The sequence below is a fragment of the Phoenix dactylifera genome, chromosome 11, assembly GCF_009389715.1.
Source record: "Phoenix dactylifera cultivar Barhee BC4 chromosome 11, palm_55x_up_171113_PBpolish2nd_filt_p, whole genome shotgun sequence".
In the NCBI taxonomy this organism is placed as follows: Eukaryota; Viridiplantae; Streptophyta; class Magnoliopsida; order Arecales; family Arecaceae; genus Phoenix; species Phoenix dactylifera.
In genome coordinates, this window is record NC_052402.1 from 19,736,668 (window position 1) to 19,764,563 (window position 27,896).

At 41.8% G+C, this 27,896-nt stretch overlaps 1 protein-coding gene across 5 annotated transcripts; it reads right to left on the bottom strand.

Annotated features, from left to right (window-relative positions):
- Positions 1-1,711: 1,711 nt before the first annotated feature.
- Positions 1,712-26,810, bottom strand: LOC103720489 (probable tetraacyldisaccharide 4'-kinase, mitochondrial). 5 transcript variants are annotated; one of them, XM_008810206.3, is made up of 9 exons: positions 26,596-26,810; positions 26,402-26,525; positions 25,079-25,309; positions 21,118-21,267; positions 18,894-19,103; positions 8,594-8,653; positions 2,634-2,714; positions 2,197-2,489; positions 1,712-2,037 (listed from the first exon to the last, which is right to left on the bottom strand). In XM_008810206.3, exons 1-8 carry the CDS (start codon positions 26,772-26,774, stop codon positions 2,328-2,330), a joined length of 1,197 nt encoding a protein of 398 aa, XP_008808428.1. In that variant the 5' UTR covers positions 26,775-26,810; the 3' UTR covers positions 1,712-2,037; positions 2,197-2,327. The 5 variants fall into 5 exon arrangements, with proteins under 5 accessions (XP_008808428.1, XP_008808427.1, XP_008808430.1 ...); XM_008810205.3 differs by having other exon boundaries at positions 21,112-21,267; XM_008810208.3 differs by lacking the exon at positions 8,594-8,653.
- Between the last annotated feature and the right edge of the window lie 1,086 nt (positions 26,811-27,896).

Below are 27,896 nucleotides of genomic sequence, written 5' to 3' on the forward strand. Positions count from 1 at the left end.
ATTTGTGCTGGAGGTGCCGTGTGGATACGGAAAAATTAATGCCTCGGTTGGGGCTTAGGTGGTTCTGGGGCAAGCCATGAACTAACTTTGGAAGAGCATGTTTGGATCCTAGTGGAGGCTGGTATGGCTTTCTCAAAACTTTCCCATGGAGATGAGAAACATCTTCTTCAAAGTTGTTTCCATCTTTTATTTCCATCCGTTTCTTTTGATTGTAAACTTTTGGATGGGTAATGCTGTGAGGCACGGGTTACATGAACACCCACATCGTACAAAAAGATTGATGTCACTCTAAGATTTAGAGAGATATGCAGAAAATGATTGATTTCTAGATTGCCAAGCCGGCTTTGAAGAGTCCGGTAAGCTTCTCATGCAAACTTAACAGATGCCGCAACATCTTCCTTTTATGGGTGATAGGTAGAAGTCCAAACGAGCTATTATTAGGCTCGAGTCAAACTTAAGTAGTTCGAATAATTTTTTGAATCGAACTTCAGCAATTAAACACTTACATTAAAAGCTCGCAAGCCTAATTGAATATATATATTTCTAATAATATTATATTATATTTATAATATATATTATTAATTTAATAATTTAAATAATATTATGTTATATTATAGTTTAACTATTTTTAAAATTACAACTATTTTTAAATCGATGTGGAGTATTAATTTATTGTTAACTGAATCGGATTCGAACCTGGATATTAAAGTCTAATTAATTGTAAATTAAGTTTTGAGTCTAAGTCTTTTTGAATGCAATTGAGCTTAAATATTTGTGGCTCAGCTAGAATGCACCCCACCTATAAAAGGCTAGTATGGACGTGAGATTCTCTGACCCTCGACCACCGGCACCAAGCATTCCAGGAGCATCAATGACATGTCATGTCACGCATGCATCCACGAGCCCCTGGTAAACTAGTACACCTTGATGGGATTTTTGAGATATGACCACCTAAGGAGGGAAGGTATCAATCGGCTGCATTAATTTGTCCCCCGCATGCAACCATTGATGGTCTCATGACCAGTCCTAGACTGCAAGTCCACGTACATACGAACAATGTAATGTGCTAAGACCTGTTACATGGCTGCTGCCTTCAAGAATCCAGGAACATAGCACTTGACAGTCCATATCACTTTTGCGGATCTACCAGTCCTCCTGGTACCAAATAAAGTTATTAGATCCATAGTATCCTGTCAAGCCCAATCTTGCCTTGGGCACTATTCAAGGTGGGGGAGTGTGACCACAAATGTGCATGAATTATGTAATATATATCCATAAGTCTCTAATATCATAACAGGAAAGCTTACACACATCTGACAAGAGAGGCTACAAATGTCTTATACTAAATGCCTCCACTCTTCACGCATCTATAAAAATTCACACTCTACTTCAGTCCTTACTCCAAAAGAAGAGCAACAAAAGAAGCACCATTCAAAAGCAGAAATATATGCTGTCTCACATAACTAACAGAAAAGATCTCTAGCCGTTGGCGAATTGCAGTCATCACCTCCTCGTCCACTCATATGCATACACATGCCTGACACTAACTGGTAATAATTCATTAGTGGAGTACTATAAGTATGCATGAAGGCATGTTTTCTTTTTGCATTGTTCTTCTAAAACCTCTATAGGCTCTCCCTCCCCTTCCTGAATATAACTTGTCAACAAAAACAGGCCATTAGGGGCTACAGAGTTATTCATGGAAAGGAACTAACAATGCCAAGTTATTATATTATAAGCAGTGAGAATAGTATTCCATTGTATCAAATGGTTATCTTTTATTGAGAAAAATAAAAGCATTATTATATTACAAGCAAAACTATGTTCTGAGTATTACACCAGCTTAGCTTTGTCTCTTTACTTTTATATTATGCGATATTCATTTCTTCATAATTTTTAGATTGCCTTCTCTAATATCACGCTATACATATTGGGTCAGTCGTCACCTCCAAATTTAAGTACTAATCACAGCCCTGGGAGCCCCATCTCGCCAAGCACAGGTTAGAAGCCGAAACATCGATGCTGAAAGAAACTCACCTGCATTTAAAAAAAAAAGGATATCCATAAAACATTAGAGACCTCGTAACCAAGTACCAAAGAAAGATAATGCAGGTGTTTTAAACAATTTGTATAGAGCGGAAAAATGGAAAAATAGTTGGCAAATTGAACAAGCATATGAAAGCCAAATAGTCTCACTGCTTTTCAAGTGCAGTCACCAAAGCCAAAAAAAATCCTTCAAAATCTTCGCGCGTGACAATGGTTTTTTGAGCTCAACTATGCAGCAGTCAGAACAAAAATTGTAATACGGTCATGCCTCCTCTCCACATCTACTTCTTTTCTTGGAGAGAATTAATAAGGTGCTTCTTAAGATTCATTTTGAAATTCTCCTCTGTCCGTGCACTGAGCGGCATGATTTGGAGAGAAGAACATAGGACCAAAACCTTTAGACAGTACAGCCGTTTAAGGATAACTGGGTCGCGATCATAATCCTGCACAGGAGAGAACAGAAAGAAACTCTCAGCTCCAGAAACTAGACATGGAAAATCCATCACTGTTTTGCCCATCTGCTTCAAAATATCGTGGAGGCCCTCATGAATGATTCTAAGATGAAACCTTAATCAAGTTTTGCATACCTTCTCTGTCACAACCATAATTGCTTCATCATTAAATTCATACTTGAGTTTTCGAAGCCTCTCTGTGATCATATCAATGTCCTAGATTGATGGAATCCAATCAACTCACAAGGACCAGAACAGTTATCAAATATAAGCAGTAGAATATAGCAAAATGATATTTCATCGCTTTCATATGTAAAAGTTTATGGACAAAATATTATAATGGTGAATCTTCAGCATTAGAAATTGATGTTTCCACTCCAAGGATTATATATTAAAATTCTCTTCAAAAAATTATCTAATTGAAAATTCTTTTAGTAGATAACTTAAAATCCGATGAAACATGGTAATTTATTATAGATTTTCATCAACTTGGCAATCCAAGATGACGACGACTTTCACAAACTCCTTTTCTACATAACAAGAAAGAAGAGAATTATAATGCATTACATGAGTCACTTGTATCCTTCTAGAAATATACTTAGATTACTTTTCTTCCATAACTAAGATAACAATATTCAGAAAAATAATGATTTAGTAAAGTACAGCATGATATATTACAACTACCACTATACTAGTATATTACCCAGCATTAACCGCACACATCATTTTTTTCATTTCTGGAGTGTGTTGCATCACTGTTTCAAAACCTTGAAACTATAAGCATTTTACTCCACGTAATTGAGATCTGTACCTCATGTTTTAATGCATCAGAGATGTACATCATTACAAAACCTTAAACTAAAGTTTTTAGTCATGTATACTCTAATAACTGGAAAACCAAGATATATTCCTTAGTGGTCACACCACTCTACTTAGCAACCAAAGGTTCTGGGTTCAATTCTTGGGTGGTGCATCTCAAAAAAATTGGACCTGATAATTATAGTGCAGGTAGTTCTCCCTGCCTTTCCCTTACATCCTACACAAGCAGATAGCTCTCCACAATATCGCATTTATAAAACATTACAAAAATCCGACTACAAACAGCAGACTATAAAGGAAAATCCATAAAGCTGATTTCCAAAACCTGTTTCACTTACAAATGCAGGCACCCTGGATCAAATTTCAGACCTGTGTTCGTTGTCTTTTTTTTTTTGATGGAATCAGACCTTTCTCTTCATAGTCACAGAATAAGATTATGAAAAGTTATGGAAAACCTAATCAAATATTTATTTACTCTATTTATGCCAATTTTTTGATAGTACTGCTACATTATTCTCATAGGCAAGGCCAAGCATGCGACTCAACCAGGGGCGAGCTGGACCCACTGTCATGATACCAAGCCAATGACAATGCTTTGAAGCTTTGAAGGTTCAATCCATGTCTTTTACTGCTTAGACCAAGTACGCACTGAACCAGCGTGGAGTTGCTGGGCCACGCTGCTTATTACAAACCTCAATTAGAGCCCAAAAGATTATCTAAAACCTGCGGCCTCTTCAACCAACCTTTCATAGGCACAGATGGATCTGGTAAGGATTGCTCAGATCCTAAACTAGAATAAGCCACCTAGTGAGGGCCAAAGCCCATAATTTGTCCTTGCCTAACTTGCTTAATTTTTTTACGTTAAAACATGCCCCATGAAGGTCTAATTGTGCCACAGTTAAGCAGTGTTGTTTTATTATCATAAAATAGAAGTTGTCTCATATTACCTCTCACAGACCCAATTCTTTTTTACTCAATGGAAGTGCACGCACATTAGTAAGTACGGTTACTTCAAATTGTAAATACCAGTCAAATTTTAGCATCAATTCAGGACAGCACAATAAACTGATGGAGATAAGATTATTTAGTTTATGTTTATATCATAAGATGACCAATTTTATTTCAAGACCAATCATTCTAAGTATGATTACACTATCAATTCTGACGACTTAAAAACACAAATCTGAAATTATATTAACTATCATAAAACATGTAACTATTATAGAACATAGTATAAGCTAAGCAGAAGCAGTAGTTTAGATGCACACAGCCAGCAAGATCAGATGAGTGTATGCTGAAATATATGAATCACATTATAGTCCCTTTAGATTTTCCTATGAAAAGAAACAAAAAATTTACAATTTTTTGCATTCAATTGCATGTCCAATAAAGCATGGTTTTAACATCAAAATTCAGAGAACAAATGCATAAAGTTAGCAGCAATCAGATACAAGTCTTCTCAAAGGCGTAAAAACTCCCGGGCAATACCCTATTGGTCAAAACCCTCCTTTCATTTAAGGAAGTTTTGGGATTGAATCTCAGGTATTGCATCTGCCGATGTTCACACATCTGGGTAGTTTATGTTGGGTAGGTCTTCCCTCCCCGTCTCTTAGAAAAAAAGGAAAACTTAAGGGATGTTTGGTGTGCTTTTGTTTTATGTTTTTGATTTCAAAAATCCAAGAAGAAAATTGCACTAGATTCAACAAATAAGTATGACGAAACCCTTTTCTTTTAAATTGTTCATAGAACCTTTAGAGCTTTTGGCAGAAATTTGATTTATTGCTTCAAAAAATGAAAATAAAAGAAAGGAATGGCAAAACTCTGTGCAAATGCTACACATCAATCTCCATGTTATATTCCACTTATTTGTAGGGAAACAAAAACACAAAAATAACAACATACCAAACAGGCCCTAAAACATTGCATTACCTTCAGAAATTGCATTAAATAGCTTATATATGATTGTCTACATAAAATGTATGAATGTATAACATGTACAATGCAGTTTTCCTCGATAATATAACAGAAATGCTAGTGTCTCATTTGCATATTTAACTTCCCCATAATTCTCTTTTTCCTTCTATTCTCTTACATTTCTCTATTTCTTTCTCATTAAATTTGTTAAAAAGGCCATGTCATGGTCTTTCAACACCAAACTTTGTAAATATGGAATAAACAGATCTGAAAGATCCAAGACTAAAAGTTGAACAATATTGTGGTCTTAGGCTGGAAAACTGGTTCCTCTCATGAGATTATCCTATACCAGTACATATGAGAAAAAGTCTACTGGTCAGGCTACTTCTGGTATGAACTTGCAATAGGCAATCCCTAGAATAAAGATTGACGGCTACCGTTGCTTCAAGGATGATTAAGGAAGTCATAAGCTCATTGCCACCACTCTCATTGGGTTCAAGCACCTACTAGGCATAGTCATCAAGGTCAAGCTCCTCGATTTCAAAGTCATCTAGATCATGGTTTTAGTTTGCCGTTACCCTCTATTAAGGCCCATCAATCTCCATAACTCAAGCGACAAGGCCTAACTGCTAAAATCAAAAGATACCTGAGCATTAGAGATACAACAGATTTGGATCTCAACCAGGTGTATATGCAACAAATTATAAGAATCTCTTACATTTTGCCCCTATATTATGATTTGTTTTACATATAAAGGCCCCTTTTCCAAATTTACAAATCAAATCAGATAATTGCATATATTTTGTAGATAAAACCTTCTATTAAGGTTTCGTTACAGAATTTTACCATGACTCAAGGTTAAAGAAACTAGGGTTACAAAATAACCTTATTACCCCTGGGTTAATAGTTAGGTTGAAACCACTCACTTTTCTCCTTGGTTTCCTTGCTTCTTCCATCCCACTCTCACCCTCCACCGTCATCAGCGACCAATGGAACCCTCCCTCACTAATCTTCCTATCAGTGGGATCCACACCCTTGTACTGTTTGATCATCAAGTTCTCCAACCCAAACAAATCCTAGCTCAAATCGCTCATCGGATCCTCCTCATCCAATACTCTAAGCAATTCCTCCACCCTCCTCACCACTGCCCCCCTTGGTTTTCCACCTCCCCCATCCTCTGCTCTCTCCCAGCACTCCCTCACCAACAACCCCTCCACCTTTCCCTCATTCTGGATCTACTTCCACAAGATGGAAACCATGGAGAACAGCAAAGCCACCACCACCACCGACAGTAGCCCCCAGCCCCACGCCCACTCTGACGACGATAAGGACGACCACAGCCACGGCACATTGGCAAAGAAGGTGGCAGCAACACCTGCAACCTCCACTGCAACCTCATGGCCAACAGCAACGACAAGGGGCAAGATCAATAGCAGGCCAGTGTTGATGATCTTGAAAGTAGTGCATCAAGATCGCCACTGAATCTAGGGTCAAGGAAAGGGCCTCCACTCTAAGCTACGGTAGTGGCATGGATCCTAGCCACGCCACACAATGCTTTAAGTTGTTTGACAATGGAGGACATGAGGCAGCTAGAAGAGCAAGAGGGAGAGGAGGGGGTCATTGAATGCTGTTAGGGAGATGGTCTCTGCACATATGCTAGGGGATGGGTTCATAAGGATAGAGTAGATGAACATGGAGATATCATTGTACATGAACTTGTCCCCACATAACTGGCAATTGTCACCAACGATCGTGCCCACAAGGTGGAATCACATTGACCTCTTGCACCCTCCCATGCTGCCGTCAGTATATGCAGACCCTCGACATTGCGTCTTGCTGAGGCATGACCGCAAGTGCACTACTGCTAATGAGCATATGGACTGACAGTGGTGGCATTGCCGTCAAGTGATGAAGAGCATGTTTGAGGAAGCCTTGGCAATGTTGGAGCTTGACCTTTCCTCAAGTCCCAGAGCTAGCCTTCTATGGCGAGATGATGGGAAAGGGTGATGAGGTCATGTGAGCCACTTAAACACTAGCATAGAGAGCAATTTTGTTATAAACATCCACCCTAACACCACTAACAAATTCTCCTTCTCTATTAGCAGACATTCAACACATGATTTTTATGCAAAAAAATATGCCATTATCTGGTTCAATTTATAAACAGATATAAGTCTTTGTATTAAAAAATACAAATATATAGTGCAATCTGCTAAAAATCCAAAATCACTAATTTAAATCATTATTTGCATCACAACTGTCATTGGGGTTTATGCAAAGTTCTAATTATCCTTGGATCCAAGATTCACTGAACATGTACCAAGGTCGTACCGGCTGGCGACACGTTTGGTACGATATCGATAAATAGCGTACCGAGCCAAGGTGTAACAAAGACAAAAGATCAGAAGAAGAGGGGAGAGAGGGAGAAACCCTAACCCTAACACTGGAAGGAGGAGAACTAGGGAGAGAGAAGACGAAGGGGAGAAAGATGAAGAAGAAAAGGGGGAAGAGGGAGGGGGAAGAGAGAGGCATACCAAGGGAGAGGCATCAACATTGGCGTCAATCTAAAGCAACAGCATCGACGTCAATCAAAGGCCCAAGAACCATGGCGGATCGAGGGAGAGGGAGATAGCATCGATCAAGGAGAAGACCGTCTGAGCCGTTGATCAAAGGAGATGGCATCGGCTCAGCATCAATCAACATTGATCGCCAGGAGAGAGATCACCGAGGGAGAGAGAGATCATCAAGAGAGAGATCGTGGATAGAGGATCAAGAAAAAGGGGGAGCTGGAGAAAAGCTTCAAACGAAAGAAAGATCACTAGTTTTATATATAAGAAAATAAATCGGATCAAGTCAAACCAGGTACTGACGGGATCGTTCAGTATGCCCCAAACTGTCCAATTCGACACGATTCGACAATCATTGCTTTGATCTCTTACCATGACTACAATTACTAATTTGCTTTAATTTGACAATGCAAAGACTATAACATAAGATAAATGTATACCTTAAAACCTATATATATATTAGTGCAAAACTTTACCAAAAGAAATGAAAAAGAAAATGAAATAGATCAAATAAATACTAGATAAAAGAAAATAATGTTTCCTTCAACACCAACACAAAGTTTCTACCCATAGTATTTAATCACCGTGCTATATAAATTTTTTTTTTTTTTTAGATGTGCACCATTGAGAGTTGATGTACACTGTAGATCCACAGTGTTGCATAGACATGCATAGATTGCAATAAACTAATGAAAGAGAAGTCTCATTACAAGATCAATTTTCTTTGGAAACTACTTCAGGGGGAAAATTCCTTATATTTGTGGGACAAACACACCAAGAAGGGGAGATACTCACATCAGCTTGAATTAAATGATGATCACTGAAGTCTAACCTATCAACATGCAATGGCCCAATCTGCAGAAATTAAAATTGATAATGAAAATTTAAAGCAACTAGCTCCACTTTAAGTTGGTAGATATTGTAAGTAGTACACAGCTCAAAAGATAGATAATTACCCAAAGGTTAAACAACTAAGTAGAACTAAACAATAGAATGCTGGTAAATTAGAAACAAGAAATAATGCATTCATCAGTTAAACCACAACATTACGCTAAACCAAAAACTTATTGTAGCCAAACATAATCAATTATTCATCTTTATAGCTAAAATTTTAAAAAGGCTTTAAAATGATAGACAAGATTTATGACATGCATCCAAAATTAAGAATGAAGGTATGGCAAGAAATACTGAATGCTGTGAAATCTAGTCAGTAACAACCATGTCAGCTACTGAATCTCTAAAATATCATAGCTTGCATTAGTAACAAATATGCTTAGCACTATGTTAAAAGGATATATCTGAACAAGACACCTGCCTAGAGAAGTGAAAAATTTTGGATGAGTACAAGAAAAGGATGCTGATACCCTCACGGAAATTTGTTTATTCACCAGATATTGAATAACTTTTGACTTACTGCACTAAATTACTTGGCAAATTTGATATCAGTCTAGATTCGGCATGTTATTCCTATGAAAGGTTGGCTGATGTCAAGCCTGAGCTTCAACACCACGGGCTAAGCATGAGATTTTCTTACCAATGCTATGCACGAGCAGATCTGCATACAGGTGTTGGGAAATGGATAGATCAAATTTTTGTTCAAATATATGTATACACACATACACACATATACATAGATACATACATACATATGTGCATATATATGTACATATACATATACATATATATTACATATTATTGGGGGAAAATAAATCGCCCTAAAGCACGTGAGCACATCGCCAGCACGTGATCAAAGACGTCCGACCTGGCGCCCGACCTGGGGGCGCCCGACCTAGAGGCGCCTGACCTGGAGGCGTCCGACCTGGCGCCCGATCTGAAGGCTCTCGACTTGGCGCCCGACCAAATGTTCGACTCCGAGATGCCCGACCCGGGCACCCGACCTCAGCGTCCTCGACCTTGGGAGCCCGACCTTGCTACTCACCTGCAGCGGTCACATCCCTCTGCAGCTCGGCCGAGGACCATGCTCTGCCAACGCTGTCAACAGTTAATGCGCATGGCCTCTGCAGACCTCCGGCTCACTCAACAGTTAATGCGCATGGCCTCTGCAGACCTCCAGCTCACTCAACATTAATGCACATGACCTCTGCAGACCTCCGGCTCACTCAACAATTAATGCGCATGACCTCTGCAGACCTCCGGCTCACTCAACAATTAATGCGCATGCTATCTGCGGATCTCAAGCCCTTCACGGCAACAGCTGACTTGCTCGGCTACGTCCGATCAGCCACGACGACTTACTGGCTTCGGCCTGATCTCCTACGGCAATGCAATAATTCACATAATCGTGCATTAATTCGGACGACATGCTCAATTATGACGGTAACCCGCTCGCTCCGTCATATCGCAGGTATACCTATATCCCTCTATAAAAGAAAAACCCCTCCTCCTTAGGGGGTTGGACTCTGAAACTCAGGAGACATATTTTCTCCCTTCTTCTACACATTAGCCCCCTCTGACTTAAGCATCGGAGGGCCGGCACCGAAAACCCCGGCCACCGGCTTTTTGCAGGTCCCCCGGAGGACGCCGCCCGCCGACGGACCGCCACCCGCCAACTCTCACCGGAGCTCCTCCTTCTCAGTCGAGCGGTCACCCCCGGGTCCAAATTCCAGCAACAGTTGGCGCTAGAAGGAGGGCACCGAGTTGTGGCCATGAAGTTGAGAAGTAAAGGAGCCTCTAATGCCTCCCGGCATCTCCCACCAAGTCCTGGACACTCTGTCCAGAACTCGCCATCTCCGACTGATCCAGTTCCCCAAGTCCAGCCGGAACAGTTCAACATCCTGGTGCAGCAGGTCCAAGCCTTGGCCGCAGCCGTCCAAGGCCTGCAGCGCGAGGGAGCCCCACCTGTGCCGCCTCCGCAGGCCCAGATTCAGCCAGTGCTTCCCCCGAACGGACCAGTGCCCCAGGGCCAAAACCTCCACGGCTCCTCGAGGGCCAACAACGAAGAATGATGCTGTCGCCAAGACTCAGCCCGGGCGTCTTTCCGGAGAGAATTGCCAGGAAGGAGCATAGACAGAAGGCCACAGCTTTCGGAAGCTGAGTCAGCCCCGGACCGTCACGAGCCAGAGCAGACTACTGTGGCAATCCTCCAGGCTGGGGAGCTTGACAGGAAGGTCGAGAATCTGGAGCGCCAGATTGAGGTGCTTCATAGCAGGAAGGCAAGACGCGAGGGTGACTTTGAGTTTACCACCAAGTCCCCCTTCTTCCGCCAGATTGAGGACGAGCCGGTCCCACCGAGGTTCAAAATGCCCCAAGTGGAGCCCTACAATGGAACTACCGACCCCCTCGATCATTTGAAAAGTTACCGAGCCCTCATGGCGTTGCAAGGGTTCTCGGAGGCTGTGCTCTGCAAAGCCTTCCCAGCTACCCTTTGGGGAACCGCTCGGCTTTGGTTCTCTAGATTGAAGCCGAGCTCGGTATCTCCTTTCGAGCAGCTCGGCAGGCAGTTCGCCACCAACTTCGCTGCCAGCCGACGCCAGCGGCGAACATCGAATTTCCTTCTGGACGTCAAGCAGAAGGAAGGGGAATCCCTCAGAGAATACCTCGACCGCTTTACCGCTGCAACCTGGGAGGTCCGCGAGCTCGACCAGTCAATAGCCATGTTGGCACTAAAGACTGGGGCTCACTCCTACAGATTCCTCTTCTCCATCGAGAAGAGTTTTCCCGCCGACTTCACCGAAATGCTGGCCCGAGCTCGAAAGTATGTGAAGGCCGAGGAGGCTATCGCCTCCAGGCGGGGCGCGACCAAGCAGGCCTCAAAGAAGCAAAAGAAGCGCCGTGAAGAGCGCGGCCGCCCGAGAAGCCAATCTCCCCGCCGAGATAAGAACCTGCCTCGGCTGAGGAGCCCGCCTCGACAGCAGGGACGGCTTCGACCCAAGTCTCCGCCTCGATCAAGATCCCCGCCGCGGCCTCGAATGCACTTGGGGAGGTACGAGAACTACACTCCCATCAACGCACCTCGGGCCGAGATCCTAATGGAGATAGAAAGTCGGAACTTCTTCCGACCTCCGCCCTTGATGCGGGATGTAGGAGCCCCGCGTAACCCTAGGAAGTACTGCCGCTTCCACCGGGACCACGGCCACGACACGGAGGATTGTTTCCAGCTCCAAGATGAGATTGAGGCGCTTATCTGCCGCGGGGTACTCAACCGGTTCGTGCGGAACCGACGTGAGGAAAGGAGGCCAGTGGAAAATGCCGCGCGGCCCGAAAATCCAAATGACAATGGGCCTATCGCCGGCACCATCAACGCCATTGGAGGAGGAAGCTCGGCTGAAGAACCAATCGAGGAAAGGACCCCTCCGAAGCGCCCGCGCACCTCCGAAGCTATCTCATTCTCGGACGAGGACATGGAAGGAGTTGAGACTCCTCATAATGACGTTGTGGTCATCTCCATGATTGTAAATAAGTTTGATGTAAAGCGTGTCTTAGTTGATAATGGAAGCTCGGCAAATATTTTGTACTACCATGCCTACCAAAAAATGGGGTTGACAGAAAGCCAGCTTTGGAGAATGAACGCTCCGCTAGTCGGATTTACTAGGGACTCGGTCCCGGTTGAGGGCAAGGTCAGTTTTCTTGTCACAGTTGGGCTCGCCCCCCAAGAAAGCACTGTGAGGACGGACTTCCTTGTAATCCGCCTGCCTTCGGCCTACAACGCCATTCTTGGACGACCAGGACTTAACGCATTCCGAGCTATGGTCTCGACTTATCACCTGCTCGTGCGGTTCTCCACCGACTGAGGAATAGGCGAAGTTCGTGGGGACCAATTAATAGCTAAGCGGTGCTACATAGCAACCCACAAAGCAAGGCAACCGGCTAAAGCACCAAGCCAAGAGGAGCAAACAGCCGAAGCGCCAATTCAAGTATCAGACCAGGCGCTACCCATCGAAACCTTGGAGGTGCGGGACAACCCCTGGAAAGAACGAGTAGAGCCTGGTGAGCTTCTTACCCAGATCCTTTACAAGAAAATTGTCTAGAGCTAACCGTGCAAGTCGGCTCCGGCCTGAGCTCCTTTGAAAGGGACCGCCTGATCGGGTTCCTTCGGTCCAACATGGACGTCTTCGCCTGGTCGCCCGCCGACATGCCGGAAATCGACCCTGAGGTCATGGTTCACCGACTCCAGGTGAAGCTGACCTGTAGGCCCGTGCGGCAGAAGAAACGGGGCTCCGCCCCGGAACGACGAGCAGCGGCCGAGAAAGTGGACAAACACCTGGAGGCCGGCTTCATCCGGGAGGTCCCCTATCCAGATTGACTCGCCAACGTGGTACTCGTGAAGAAATCCAATGGGAAGCGGCGCATGTGCGTGGACTACACCGACTTGAACAAAGCCTGCCCAAAGGACAGTTTTTCACTTTCCAGCATCGACCAGCTTGTCGACTCCACCTCGGGACACCAGTTGCTGACCTTCATGGACGCCTTCTTGAGATATAATCAAATCCGAATGGCGCCAGAAGACGAGGAGAAGACGACTTTCATCACCGACAAGGGCCTCTATTGCTATAAAGTGATGCCGTTCGGGTTGAATAATGCCGGAGCAACATATCAAAGACTGGTCAGCCAAATCTTCAAAAATCAAATAGACCGAAACATGGAGGTCTATGTGGACGACATGCTGGTAAAGAGCCGAATGGCTGAGGACCATGTGGCTGACCTCAATGAGACATTCTCCACGCTTAGAAAGTATCGGATGAAGCTCAACCCTGCTAAGTGCACATTCGGAGTTACCTCGGGCAAATTTCTTGGCTTCGTAGTCACCCAACGTGGAATCGAAGCAAATCCCGAGAAGATCCGAGCATTGCGAGAGATGGTGCCACCGAAGACGGTCAAGGAGGTACAGCAGCTCACAGGCCGGGTCGCAGCTTTGGGAAAATTTGTCTCCAGGTCGACCGAGCGGTGCCTCCCATTCTTCAAAATCCTCAAGCGACCGAAAGACTTCTTATGGTCAGAGGAATGCCAGCAAGCTTTTGAAGAGCTTAGGTGCCTTCTTGCTTCTTCGCCGCTACTCACCAAACCCCAGCAGAATGAGCTCCTCTACTTGTACCTAGCCGTCTCCCCGGTTGCGGTAAGCTCGGTCCTGGTCCGAGAAGAGAACAAGCTCCAAAGACCAGTGTACTACGCCAGCCGGGTCCTGAGAGATGCTGAGACAAGATATTCCAAACTGGAGAAAACAATTTTTGCCCTGATCATCTCGGCTCGGAGGCTTCGACCCTACTTCCAGGCCCACACTGTGGCCATACTGACCGACCAGCCTATGAAGCAAATTTTGCAGCGGTCGGATCGCGCCGGGAGGATCGCGAAGTGGGCAGTGGAGCTCGGGGAGTTCAACCTCGAATACCGTCCGAGGCCGGCGATCAAAGCCCAAGCGCTCGCCGATTTCATCGTGGAGTGCACTTTGCCGGACGACCCCGAGCACCCACTCATGCCAATGAGGGAGGCCCCGAGGTCGCCATGGATCCTATATGCGGACGGCTCCTCAACCTCGGGGGGTAGCGGAGCAGGTCTTATCCTTACAAGCCCGGAAGGGTTGCGGAGCAGGCCCTACACCTTGAGTTTCCAGCCTCGAACAACGAGGCAGAGTACGAAGCGCTCATCGCCGGGCTCAAGTTGGCGAAAGAGCTGAAAGCTGAGGACCTAAAGGTCTTCAGTGACTCCCAACTGGTCGTGAGCCAGATCCTGGGGGACTTTGAAGCAAGAAAGCCGTCGATGCAGAGATATCTACAAAAGGTGCGAGACCTCACATCCACCCTGGGCTCCTTCAATATCCAGCATATCCAGAAAAGAGAATCTAAGGGCAGACCAACTGTCGAAGCTGGCAACCTCCCGCATGAGCGAGCTTCCTAAGGCAACAATGCTCGAATATCTCCAAATGCCCAGCATGGAAGAGCCTGAGCCGACCCTCTGCATCGATACCGAGCCGAGCTGGATGGACGAGCTCATCAGCTATCTACAAAATGAAGCCCTCCCCAATGATGAGCTCGAAGCTCGCCGAATCAGGCATCTAGCCTTCCGATACATATTATATGAAGGCAAGCTCTACCGAAAATCCTTCACCTCTCCTCTCCTCGGATGCCTCCGCCCGTCAGAGGCGGACTATGCTATGCGAGAGGTCCATGAAGGGATATGCGGAAACTATCTGGAAGGCCGGGAACTGGCCCACAAAATCCTGCGCCGGGGTACTATTGGCCCGCACTTCAAAAGGATGCAACGGACTTCGTCCGAAGGTGTGATCGGTGTCAGCGGAACGCCAACATCCAGCGCCGATCCTCGACCCCGCTGACCTCGATCAGTGCCCCCTGGCCATTCGCCCAGTGGAGGATTGACATCCTGGGGTCATTTTTTCTAGCTACCGGGCAGAGAAAATTTTTGGTCGTCTCTATCGACTACTTCACCAAATGGGTCGAAGCCGAACCAGTGGCCCGGATCACCGAGCAGAAGATGCAGGACTTTGTTTGGAAGTCAATAATCTGCAGATTTGGACTCTCCCGCATCCTTATATCTGACAACGGCCGTCAGTTCGACAACACCCGTTTCAGAGAATTCTGCTCCGAGCTCGGTATTGATCACCGCTTCACCTCGGTGGCCCATACACAGACAAATGGGAAAACCGAGGTAACGAATCGCACCATTCTGCAGGAACTCAAGGCCAGGCTCGACCGATCCAAGGGGCAATGGGTCGAGGACCTCTACAATGTTCTCTGGGCCTACAAAACCACATTCCGACTTCCTACCGGCGAGATCCCTTTCAACTTGGCATACGAAACGGAAGCTGTTATCCCCTGGAAGTTAGACTTCCCTCACCAAGAGTGGAACATTACGACGCGGCCTCCAACTCCTCCCAACTCAGGGGCAACCTGGACCTCGTCGAGGAGACAACGGAGGCAGCCCGAGTTCGCATGGTGAGATATCAACGAAAAACGGCACAGTACTACAACTCCAGAGTAAAAGCCAAGCTTTTCAAGGCAGGTGATCTCGTCCTCAGGAGAGCAGAAGCCACTCAGCCCACCAAGCAGGAAAAGCTTGCCCCGAACTGGGAAGGGCCATATCGGACTACACGAGTCCAGCGGCCCGGAGCATATAAGTTGGAGTCTCTCGAGCGGACCCTCATCCCACAGAGCTGGAATTCTGAAAATCTTCGGATGTATTACCAATAGAGCCCTAAGGGGTCCTCGACGATGGGGAACACGATTCTCATCCCCTTCTCATGTTAATTCATCTACAGTTTTTCTTTAATTATTCCGTGCTCCTAACATTAGGACATTTGTGATCCTCAGAAAGCCCGACCAAGCTCGGATGCCCGACCAAGTTCGGATGCACCGGCCAACTAATCCACAGCATCCACAACAAGATGTGTTGCCTGACGAGCAAGAGGCTGGCAACTTACTTTTCATACACTACAATGTGAGGTTGTGGCAGAAGTACTTGAATCAGGGCAAGGAGAATAAATAAGAAGACTTGTTGGCCGATGACTTTGTTCCTAATGATGATGATCCTATGGTCAGATGGTTTGCAGGTTAGCAAGCTTGAGATGAACCCATATTAGATGAGCCAAAAGATCCTCTACGACTAGACAAAACCATCTCGAAGGAGTTGGGCAGACAGGCAAAGAAGAATATTTTACCTACCTGAATAAGACCTAGACAGGAGTCAGAGGACAGTAATCAGCGATTCGATTGGCGAATGGTTGGGTCACAGTGTGGTGCACGGGACTCCAGTGACAATCAGAGTAGTACTCAAGGCAAGTCCAAGAGGAAGGTGCTAGTCATCAACCCAATTGAAGCAGCTGATGACATAGTAGTCCAGGAAGGCACTAGCAAGATATAGGTGGACAGTCTAGAGATGGTGGTGGTTATTCTCGAAGCTTAGTCCATTCACCTACGAGGTAGAGTTCACGCACACCATGCAATATCAGGACTACGAGGCCTAAACAAAGACTAGACATAATAACGAGATTCCATCCTACAAAAGAAGAGGTTCCAGGGTCATGTAGCCTATGACACACAAAATCAGAGTTATCAAGATAGGTACACAGAGAAATTGGAGAGTTGGTTTAGAAGCTGTGTTCAGGGCGGAAGATCATATGTGTATTGGCATATTGGAAGCAAAAATTAGATAGGAGGTGAAAAGAGAGGAGCAATATCGAAACATCCAAGAGCTGCTACATCAAATATTGGAAATGGAGATTAATGATAGATCTACTAGTGTATCGAATAGCTATAGTGTGTAGCTAATCCCATCTTATACTGAAGGTGGAAATCCTACTACATCAGATAGTCAGAGTGGACAGTTAATCCATCCATGTATGAAACTTATGCATTTGTCCACTCATCATACTTGGGGGCTCCAACGTTGCATATTAACCCTCTTACATATATGGGTATAGCCAAGAGTTAGGGTACAGTACTACTTACTATCCTGAGCAGGGATGGCCGGTTTTCTATATACTACATGCATGCGCAACCGCAATATCAAAAAACATAGTCGGGTCACTATTAGACATTATTAAATTGGCAGCGATGGGGGCAATATCCAAGCTCATATAATATCCAAGACCAGGTCTACAAAGAAGATCCAAATGTCTACAAGGACTATAGACACTCTCCTTGGAATTATATTTATAAAGTAATTTATTATACATTTTCCTTTTACAATACCATACTCTACTTGTTATTTTTTAATTTTAAACATTTCTAGTTTATTGATCCATGTAGACAAACAATGTGGCATCTAGTATCACACATCCACTTAAAATGCAACTAAAACACTAAACAAAAAACACCCAATAGTATAACACTAGGAAAAAATTGAAAAAACAACAAAAATAAAAAAGTGGGACTTTTGGTGTCCCAGTATAGTACTAAGACAAAACCCCATCGTTTGTGTCCAGGATGACCGGTACCATATCGGTCTGACCCAAGGTTCGTCGTATCGGTACAAAACCCCATACGGGTACCATCATATTACAGTATCGACATGCAGTTCAGTACAATACAGCTTGGTGTACTAAGTGTTGATATAGTATGATACAATATACTAGTTCGGTACTGGTACCGTACGGTACATCCGGTATGGTATAGTACGTCCGTTACGGTACAATACCGATCAGTACAGCAAACCCTAGTCAGACCCAAATCCAGTACCAGCACCATTACCGATTTTTGAAACCTTGCTTCAAGTCTTAATTTTAACTTTTAAGTTGGACTTTTTACAATTAAAATAGTAACTTAGAAGAAAACCACATTATAGGACTCCACTAAATCTAACCCAACTCAAAGGAAACCAAAGACTTCTTATATCTTTCTTCATCTCATTGCTTTTCTTTCGGACACACCTTGAACCCTTATATGCAGGTTAAGGGCAGGTTATAAGTTTAACCAAGCAAACACTCTCCAAAAATTAAGGGGTTAAAGTTATTTGGTCAATAGCTCCAAAAGCCACTAAAACCTGGCTAACTTTTATTTCGTGAGGGAGAATGAAATAAACTTGACCACCAAATCTTTCTCTTCTCCCTCTTTGCTTTTCACTTTTCCCATAATTTATCCCACTAATCACAGGAATGCCAACCAAAAAGAGGATAACTTTGACCGGAGATTAGCTGATTTGTGGATGGTCACCAATGGTTCAATCTATCTAACCTCCAGTTAGCTATCCAATGTCCACATGCAGCCTAAGTTTCAACTTAAAACATCAATAAAAACCTAACATGGATTCCTTATAGCAGTTGACAACTTGCCATGCAAACAACATATCGAGGGAAACTGGAAAAATAGTGACTTCTATACACCACAATGACAAGATATGTTAGTGATAGAAAGCATCAATCTGCAACCATAAATAACAATGCTCCACCAAGTCTGATTAAACACAACAATTTGTTATGTTCCTTCTAGTTGTGGCAAATAATCTCCTTTCTCTTGAATTACAGCGATGTCATTGTTTGGTATTAACATGGCACAGATAGAACATCTATTTCCATTATCTTAGTAAGAGAGAAACTGAGAAACTATTGTCAATTTTTGTGATGTTAACAAAAGAAGGTTCAGAAGTACCAAGTAATTACAATGATGGCAACTATGAAGAAGAATACCTTACTAATTGCCTGTGCAAAGGCATCTGGGAAGCCAATTGCAGAAATACATAATACAACCATGTTTTGCACTGTGCTTAGCGGCAATCTAGAATGAGGATTTTTGACTTCAAAAAAATGTGATGGAGCCATTCTAGAGTGAAAAACTGGAAGAGTTGCATCAATGTTGTGAACTGTTGATTCAATCATTTTAAGCTGTTTATCAGGTACCTGTTAAGTGGTCAATGAAACAGAAAATAGTATTTTGTTACAATTCACAGTAAGTCTTTTCTTCAGTAGATAATGCAGAAAACTACAAACCACCTTAGAATGGGGAAGCCAAAGATGAATCAGAAGTAGTTGATTATAATATGCACAAATGAACCTAGACAAATATTACAGATAAATCTTTTAAGATATTTGTGTATAACTTGGAAATTAACACTGCTATCAAAGTAAATAAAAAAGAATATGAAGGGAACAAATAACTTTCTGAATGAGATCAATCACCCTTAATGTGCATGATGGCTTTCTTTTTCATTAGTGATTGACAGATAATAACTATGAGAAAATTAATTAACAAATTAAGATCCAAACCTTGCAAAAACTTGGAGGAAGTAATAAGACAAAGAACTAACAAAAAGATGAAACCATCATGCTCTATTTTATACATCTGAATCATTGATAATACTACTTTTCATAGTCAGGCAGCACAATTTGATAAAAGTGAAGAAACTTTGAAAGAAATTTTTAACATTTTGGTAGTCAAAAATTTTTGTGATATTTCTGTAGCTTTTTTCAAGAATTTTAATGGCTCCATGACTACCTATATGGTTTGGGTTTCTGGTGCTAGGGAAAACCAATCTATTCAACAGTTAACATGGTACAAATTCCCATTTTCTAGGACAGCTCACAAAAGTACACGCACATAAATTCAAATCCCTAATGATCCCTACTTCATGACTATCAAAGAGAAATGCTTCCTCTTTTTTCTCTTTTGTCAATTTTACCTTTAGTTGTTCTTTTTTTTTCCATTTTTATAGTGAGTGGGGGCTCATACAGACTGATTTTGTAAGATGCTTTCTCTATCTCTCTTCAAGAAAATTCCCAGAGAGAGAGAAAATGAGACATGTTTGAAGCATCTCTAAGAAATAAAGTGTACCTGTAAACCCTCTTAGTATAAGAACCCTGATATGCTGCAACTAATCTGAGTCATTCACAAAGCAATATCAAAGATCACATGTGAATGCACATGAGTGATACTTGTATACATAAAGTCCAATTCTAGTCTTTGATCCCTGATGTGCTTGAGGGGTGGGTGCTTGACAATAAGTTAAACAATAGAATTAAGTTTCTTTGTTACATTACTTATGTATGGAACCCTAATATGACTCCATTTCACTCTGGAAATTATGTTCACTTAGAACTTTTTTAATATTACAATCTCAGGCTCACTCATTAGTCTCGTCAACTGACATCAAAACCAATGACAAAACTGTCCTACTGAACAATTCTATACTTCAATCATCTATTCAATTTTACCATATTTTGACCTCTTCGGCTAAAAGCTTTTTCATGAATTTCACAAATCAATATCTTCTGAACCATTCTCAATTTTGTAAGATGGCTGGACATAGTCCAAACAACTATCATAACAAACCTTCACATAATAATTTTCCTAATTCACAACAAAGTGCAAGCGTGAATTATTTTTTCTGTCCTACCTCACATAGTTGTTGCACTTTAATTAACACAGAAACCTCCCAAAGATGATATCAATGTTTATTTATCCTAGTCTAGATCTAACATCTATATGCTGCCACTAGACACACATCCTATTACTACTCGTCTCCTCCACTTTAAAAAGGATTCTAATCTAGCATCTTCTTCTCGCCAAACTATCATCATAGCTAGAGATCATACGCCCCTTAAGCTCTGCTCAATAGAAAATGTGTTTTATTGACCCCTTGAAAATGAAATAAGCATGTCTATAAGATATTTTATCTCGCCAGATAGCATATGGAAAGATATATCTTGTTAAGAAAACTAGAATGGAAGGACAGTAAACAAAATTAAAAAACTTTCTTTCTTCAAGGTAAGTTGGATTTGGTGCAAATATTTCATGAACAAACCATTGTCAACAAAATCAATTGTCCCATGAACTCAAAAGGAACAATTAATCAGACATTCTAGAAATATAAGTACTCTATATTATTAGCAGAAAACAAAGACCACTTACACATACCAAATCTGCATGATGAATCACCACTATGTCTGCTCGAACAAGTGCACTTGGTGGCTCCCTTAATGGCCCACGGGGAAGCAAGCGGTTGTTCCCCCATGGCATCACACCATTTAGCATAACAATTTCCACATCATGCAACACACTCCAATGCTGCATTGCAAAGAGTATATCAGAAGAACACAGTTAACAATTACATTTTTTTTTCAAATGAACAAAAATCCACGATGTAAGTCAAATATATGACTAAAGATGATCAAGTATAGATCAAGCATATCATCTAAATTAAAAAATCATTTCATATAGGACTCAAGTAGTAGGTTATTTTTTATTCATGAGAGTAAAATCTAACATCAATGTAAGTCTAATAGCTAAACAACACTGTGGGCATGGGAGAAAGATAAGCGTGTGATAGGAATAGAGAGAGAAGGATGAAGGCAAATAGCACTACTTAAGTGATGCCTGATAGTGTTATATAGGGTAATCCTAACAACTAAAATACATGATAAGACCAGTTTTTCTTCCATAGGAATACCGGTATCATCTTGTAGCAAGTAAGGCAAGCTGGTGATGCTATGATGGACATTTACAGCAGGATATCAATAATGTACACCAATATAGAATTGCAGAGAGTAAGCTTGTGAACTAGATCCAATGATGAAAGAGAACATAGAGAGTTGATAGCAAAAAGAGGAAGGTAGATTCACTATGTTAGGTTAATCAAATTATAACTAATGCCCATCGTAAAGAACTGCAGAAAGAGAGTGACTAGATTACCTGATGTTAAATCAATTTAGAATGCAATTACATGTTTGAAATCAAGAGAACATAAGAACGGAATACTTCAAAATTGTAGTGGTAATTCAATGTGTTCAACTCCTGAGAAAACCTATTTTTTCCAAAAAGAATGAATGTCACATAGCCATGACCACAATAAATAAGTTTTGAGCCAACAAATTTGGGTTGGCAAAGAAAACATCAGATGCAATGCCCAAAAGTACCAGTTATATGCATTCATGGTTTGCCTATATCACCCTATGATGTCCTACTTCTAAAAGTCCAGCAAAGCATTACTTTCAAATGAATTATCATCCAAAGAGAAAGTCAATCTTCCATTACTATTTTCCTTGTGATGGAATCCTAATATGGTACAACTCCTTAGATAAATCTCGCCACAAAAGCTAAAGCTGTGAAAGACTGAGAAGGGACAAAACATCTAACATTTTTGCAGCTTCATATCAAAAAGGAATGAAGATGTTGGCTTTATCGTGCTAACAAAGTGATAGTTTTGGTGGTTCCAGTGGTGGTGATACAAATTGGTGGCAAATAATAGCATCAAGGAGAAAGGTCTGAAGATGTTGAAGAGAACTGAGTCAAACATCTCTAGACAAAGGATCAAAATAGAAATGAGCATACTCATGGTGTCAGTGATCGTCGAACTGACCCAAACCGGATGGTTCGGCCCATATTGAACCAAACCAATGCCAAGTTGGAACAGTTCGGCACCCTATTTTTGTTCAATTATAACAACTCTCCCTCCCTACGATTCGATGATTCGAGACCCTTTGAGGCTCTCCTTTGCGAGAGAAACCAACAATCAAAACGAGCGAGAGAAAGAGAGAAAAGATATAAATAGAGTGGTTGAGACCCTAACCCTCGATAACAGTAATGGCGATTAATGCTTCCACCAAGCTACCGGCGGTCAATCCTCAGGTCTGGCATGCCTATGCCGGCCCCGTTGCTAAGCTCCCTGCAGTTGGATCCCTCATTTGCTACTTCCCCAAGGCTACACCAAGAAAGCCTCCTCCCGCCCAATTTTCCCCCCATGTCTGCTACCAGTGTCAAGCGGCTCTCCTTCGTCTGCCAGTTAGATATCGTAAAGCCCTCACCAATAAGCCTCCTCCCTCTCTCTCACCTCCCCTTCCTCTCTCCTTCCCTCTCCCTCTCTGTCCCTCCCTCTCTCTCTCTCTCTCCGTTTCCCTCTCCCCCTCTCCCTATTTAGGTACATCCCGAAACAACATGGTACGGATCCGCACCATACCAAATTGGCCGCCGGCTGGTATGAGCTCTAGCACCGATTCGGTAGACCTTACGTGGTGCAGATGGTAATTGAAGGACAAGTAACAGTTGAAGTAATTGAAGTTACTTGTTAAGATGTTTCCATCATTTGCAACAAAAAGCATAAATAGTCCTGTTATAGAGGACTCTTCAATTTATGGTTAAGAGAAGATTAGAAGAAAACATGCCTTTGATGAAGGTTATAGCTCTTGACTCTGGAAGAAAAACTGAATTATATGGACTTCAATATGAACAAATGAAGATTAAACCAAAATTAGTGAGATAGTTCTTATTTTTATTGTTATGCAGCAATAAAGATAGATAGAGAAAGGACAAAACATCTAACATGTTTGCAGCTTCATATCAAAGAGGAATGAAGATGTTGGTTGTGTTGTGCTACTAGAGTTGTAGTTTTGGTGGTTCCAGTGGTGGGATATAGATCGGTAGCAAATAACAGCATTCAAGAGAAAGGTATAAAGATGTTGAAGAGAACTGAGTTAGGCATCTCTAGACAAAAGATTGGAACAAAAATGAGCATATTCATTGTGTAGATGGTAACTGAAGGACAACTAATAGTTAAAGTAATTGTGGTTACTGGTTAAAATGTTTCTATCATTTGCAGCAAAAAGCAAAAACAACCCTGTTAAGGACTCTTAGATTTATGGTTCCTGGTTAAGAGAAGGGGAGAGAAAAATGTCTTTGATAAAGGTCGTAGATTTCAACTTCGGAAAAAAATAAATTATACGGACTTAGATATGAACAAATGAAGGTTAAACCAAAATTAGTGAGACAAGTCTGTTGTTATGGTTATGCATGTTTCATAATTCATGCAGCAATAAAGATAGACAAAGAAGGGGCAGAACACCTAACATTTTGCAGGTTCAAATCAAATAGGAATGATGATGTTGGTTGTGTTGTTCTGTTAGAATGGTAGTTTTGGTGCTTCTAGTGATGGTGATATAGATTGGTGGGAAATAATAGCATCAAGGAAAAAGGTTTGAAGATGCTGTAGAGAACTGAGTCACACATCTCTAGACAAAGGATCAAAACAAAAATGAGCATATCCATGGTGCATATGGTAGTTGAAGGACAACTAAATGTTGAAGTAATTGAGGTTACTAGTTAAGACGTTTCTATCATTTGCAACAAAAAGCAGAAACAACCCTGTTAAGGAGAGCTCTTAGATTTATGGTTCCTGGCCAAGAGAAGAGAGGAAAACATGTCTTTGATGAAGGTTGTAGCCTTTGACTTGGGAAAAATGACAAAAAAACTGAATTATGTGGACTTAGATATGAACAAATGAAGGTTAAACCAAATTTAGTGAGACGGGTCTCATTGTTATGGATATGCGAGTTTAATAATTCATGCAGCAATAGAGATACTGCATCATATAACATGTTTTTATGCAGAAATTAGACAAGAAATGAGTTACCTCCGATGGAATTATTTGCACCACGATGCGGAAACTATTGCATGAATATGCATAAAAATTATAAAAATAAAGGTTATAATATACAGTTTCTGTAACTGTATGTGGAAACAAACATGATCAAGCAACTATGAAAAACATAAAAAAATACAAACAAGACGTGGAAACTATTGCATGAATATGCATAAAAATTATAAAAATGAAGGTTATAACCTATAGTTTCTGTAATTGTATGTGGAAATAAACATGATCAAGGAACTATGAAAAACAAAAAAAAATACAAACAAGACATCATGGTAGATGACTCAATCAAGACTTCAAGATAATATATTGATGATCTCGGATTGCTATGTCAGTAAATAACAATCATAACTTATTTAATGAACGAATTAGAGACTTCATGACAATGTCCCATATAAGGACATTTTAGGTGGAAATAAATAGAACAGAAAAGTAACTAGATGCAATTTTTGATACCTGCATTCCGTCATCCAGAATTACAACACCAACTTTTTCATCTTTGGCACCAGATTCAAATTTGTAAGGTGATAAAAGTTTCTCGGACAGTGTGTTGGACGAATCCACATAACCATGTCTCTCAAACATGGAAGCAGCAGTAGCAATCCTGTTTGCACCTACACCAATCCTTGCAGAGGTCTGCAAAAGGTGCCTATGGAGCATTTTTGCCTCGTCGCCACCTGAATAACCCTGCAATTGAGGTGGTGTGAGCACATACAATGAAAAAATCTAGGGAGGTTATGGCAAGGTGAGGTACTTGGACATTTGTCGAAGGATTAAGGAAGAGGAGGGCAAGACCTAAGATAACATGGATGGAAGTTTTGGCATAGAATATGGAAAATCTTGAAATAACATCAGGAACAGATAATCTGGACAAGGTTTGCTGTTTATGGTTAAAATTATCATGCATCCATTGTGTTAAGAACTAAGACAATCATTCGACGTCGATAGTATTCCAGATTTTAGGATCTCAAAAAACCATCTCATGTATTCAAGGGTTTTAACTCGTCAACAAAAAGACAACTACCTTGCTCCCCATCTTTACAACCCACAAGAAAAAAAAGAACTTTTGAACGATAAACCAACAGATTGTTATTTCTTGTTTGTCCTATAGATCCGTTCCCAACAAGGTCCGCCGTATTGGTACCAGTCGGCATACCGGTGGCAGTCCGGACCGGTATGTACCGGTCCCGTATCAGTACGGCAGTCGTACCGGCTGGTTTTCCAATGAAAAGCTCTCGGTACCGGATCCCACGCTGCTCCGGTACCAGTCCCAACCTGGACCGGTTTATACCGGCCCATACCGGTATAGGCCGGTACGGCATATCCTGGCTCCTAATACTTACAACATGATTTAAGGCAGTGCGCAATAGCATAAATAATGAAGAACAACTTTACTCAAAAACAATGCAGATTGACAACATAAAGACAAGGTAAAAGAAGAGAAATTTCAAAAAGAAACATATGTATAAAAGGGGTACAAACGAAAGTTTTCTTTTTTTTTCTTTAAAATTTCACTACAAACCTGACATTGAGGAGTAAAACCAAGCATATGATTTTTTTTTTTCTTTTTTTTCCTTTTTTACCTGTCTTTTTCTCCCCTCCACAATTCCATTCTCTCTGTTGTTGATGATTTTGTCCAGGGGTGAGGGGGGAAGAGATGTTAGAAATTATTTACCCTCTCAATTTCTTTTAAAAAAAAGGTTTCTCTTCCACCAAACTTCCTCTCTAGTATTCCTCATAGCAAAAATCTTCCAAAAAACAAATTGGAATCTAACTCACTCTGGTAAGGATAAGAGGCCCAATTCCTGCTTCGTCCAAGAGACGCGCAATGAATTCCACCATCGGGGTCTTCCCATTTCCTCCCCACGTCAGATTGCCGACACTTATCACAGGCACTGGCAACCTGAAAACAAGAAGAAACAAGATAAATTTTTTAAGCAGAGAGAGAGACCAAGGGAGGGATTAGGGCTTGCCGGCGTTGGTGAAGGAGGCCGGAGAAGTAGAGGAGGCGGCGGAGGGAGAGGGAGAAGCGGTAGATGGAGGAGGCGAGGGAGAGGAGGGGAAGGAGGGAGCGGTGAAGCAGGGGGAGCTGCGAGAGACGGCTGTCGGGAGTGAAAGCTATTTGGGTCACCATACGCTTCAACCCCTCCATGGAAGTCGGCGGATAGGCGAAGCGGGAGAACGGCTAATTTCTCGCGCGTGCATTGCGCGTGCAAACATTGACGATTATATTTGAACTAATTTCGGCACCGTGGTGCCGATATTAATTCAAATTTCAATCCACAGCATTTACAGGCAACCCCATTGTAGGGCATAAGTATCACATATACCGTTTTTCTAGTTTAGATGGAATATGTCAGGAAGGTTCTTAAATTGAACCCAGAATTACACAATTTTTTTTGGATAAAATACATAAAATTTCGTGCATAATCTCCAGATATACAGTCGATCGAACCTAGTTTTTTTTTTTAAATAAAATAGGTCAACAAAGAAGTATCTATAGTTCTATAAATGGATATTTAATTATTTTTTTAGTTTTAAAATTATAAGTTTTATACGAAGGCAAAGGCAGATAAGAAAAGGTTATGTACATATCTCCAAATTCGCTTGCTTGATTATTATCATTTAGTCAACAGTTTTAGTTCCATTTTGCCAACTAGGTCAAACATACTACCTCACAAAAAGTTCATATCAATGCAGATTTTTCGATTATTGGCAATTTGCTGCATCCTTCGATTGAAAAATCCATACAAAATGAAATTACTTTCAAACCTTAGCACGTGCTTCTGAGTTCTGATTTGAATTATGGAATACAAAATTATATTAATTGCATAAACCCCGATATCTCTAATCCATATGACAAGCCACATATAAGTTGTACTTAAGTAGCAGTTTTCCACAATAGCATTTGTTGATTATAGGCACTTTGCAAGCAACCATCAATATCTAAGAGGATAATCCAAGCTAAGATACTGTAAAAATTTAATACAAACTACAAAGAGTGGTTTAGGTCCACTACAAGTTGGAAATTCAGTTTCAACCTATTTGTCATACATGGCGGGCATTGCAATTTAGAAATGCCAATTTTCACGACGTTCGCATAACCATGATGGTACTTCCAAATCTCAAAATATGCCATGTATGCAACAAGGTAAAAAAAAAGAAAGAAAGAATAGATGTGATAACAGAGGAAGAAGAAGGAAGAAAAGCTGTGTTCAAGTCATGAAGAGAATGCCCAAATTCCCATTGAATCAACCGAATGAATTACAAAGCA

Excerpts from the sequence above, each read along its gene's own strand:
- LOC103720489 (XM_008810205.3), bottom strand. The coding sequence starts at position 26,774 with ATGGAGGGGTTGAAGCGTATGGTGACCCAAATAGCTTTCACTCCCGAC. Across the intron at positions 26,526-26,595 it reads GGCCTCCTTCACCAACGCCG|GTTGCCAGTGCCTGTGATAA; the intron begins GCAAGCCCTAAT and ends TCTTGTTTTCAG. Across the intron at positions 19,104-21,111 it reads ATCATGCAGATTTGGTATGT|GTACCTGATAAACAGCTTAA; the intron begins GTAAGTGGTCTT and ends ACCACTTAACAG.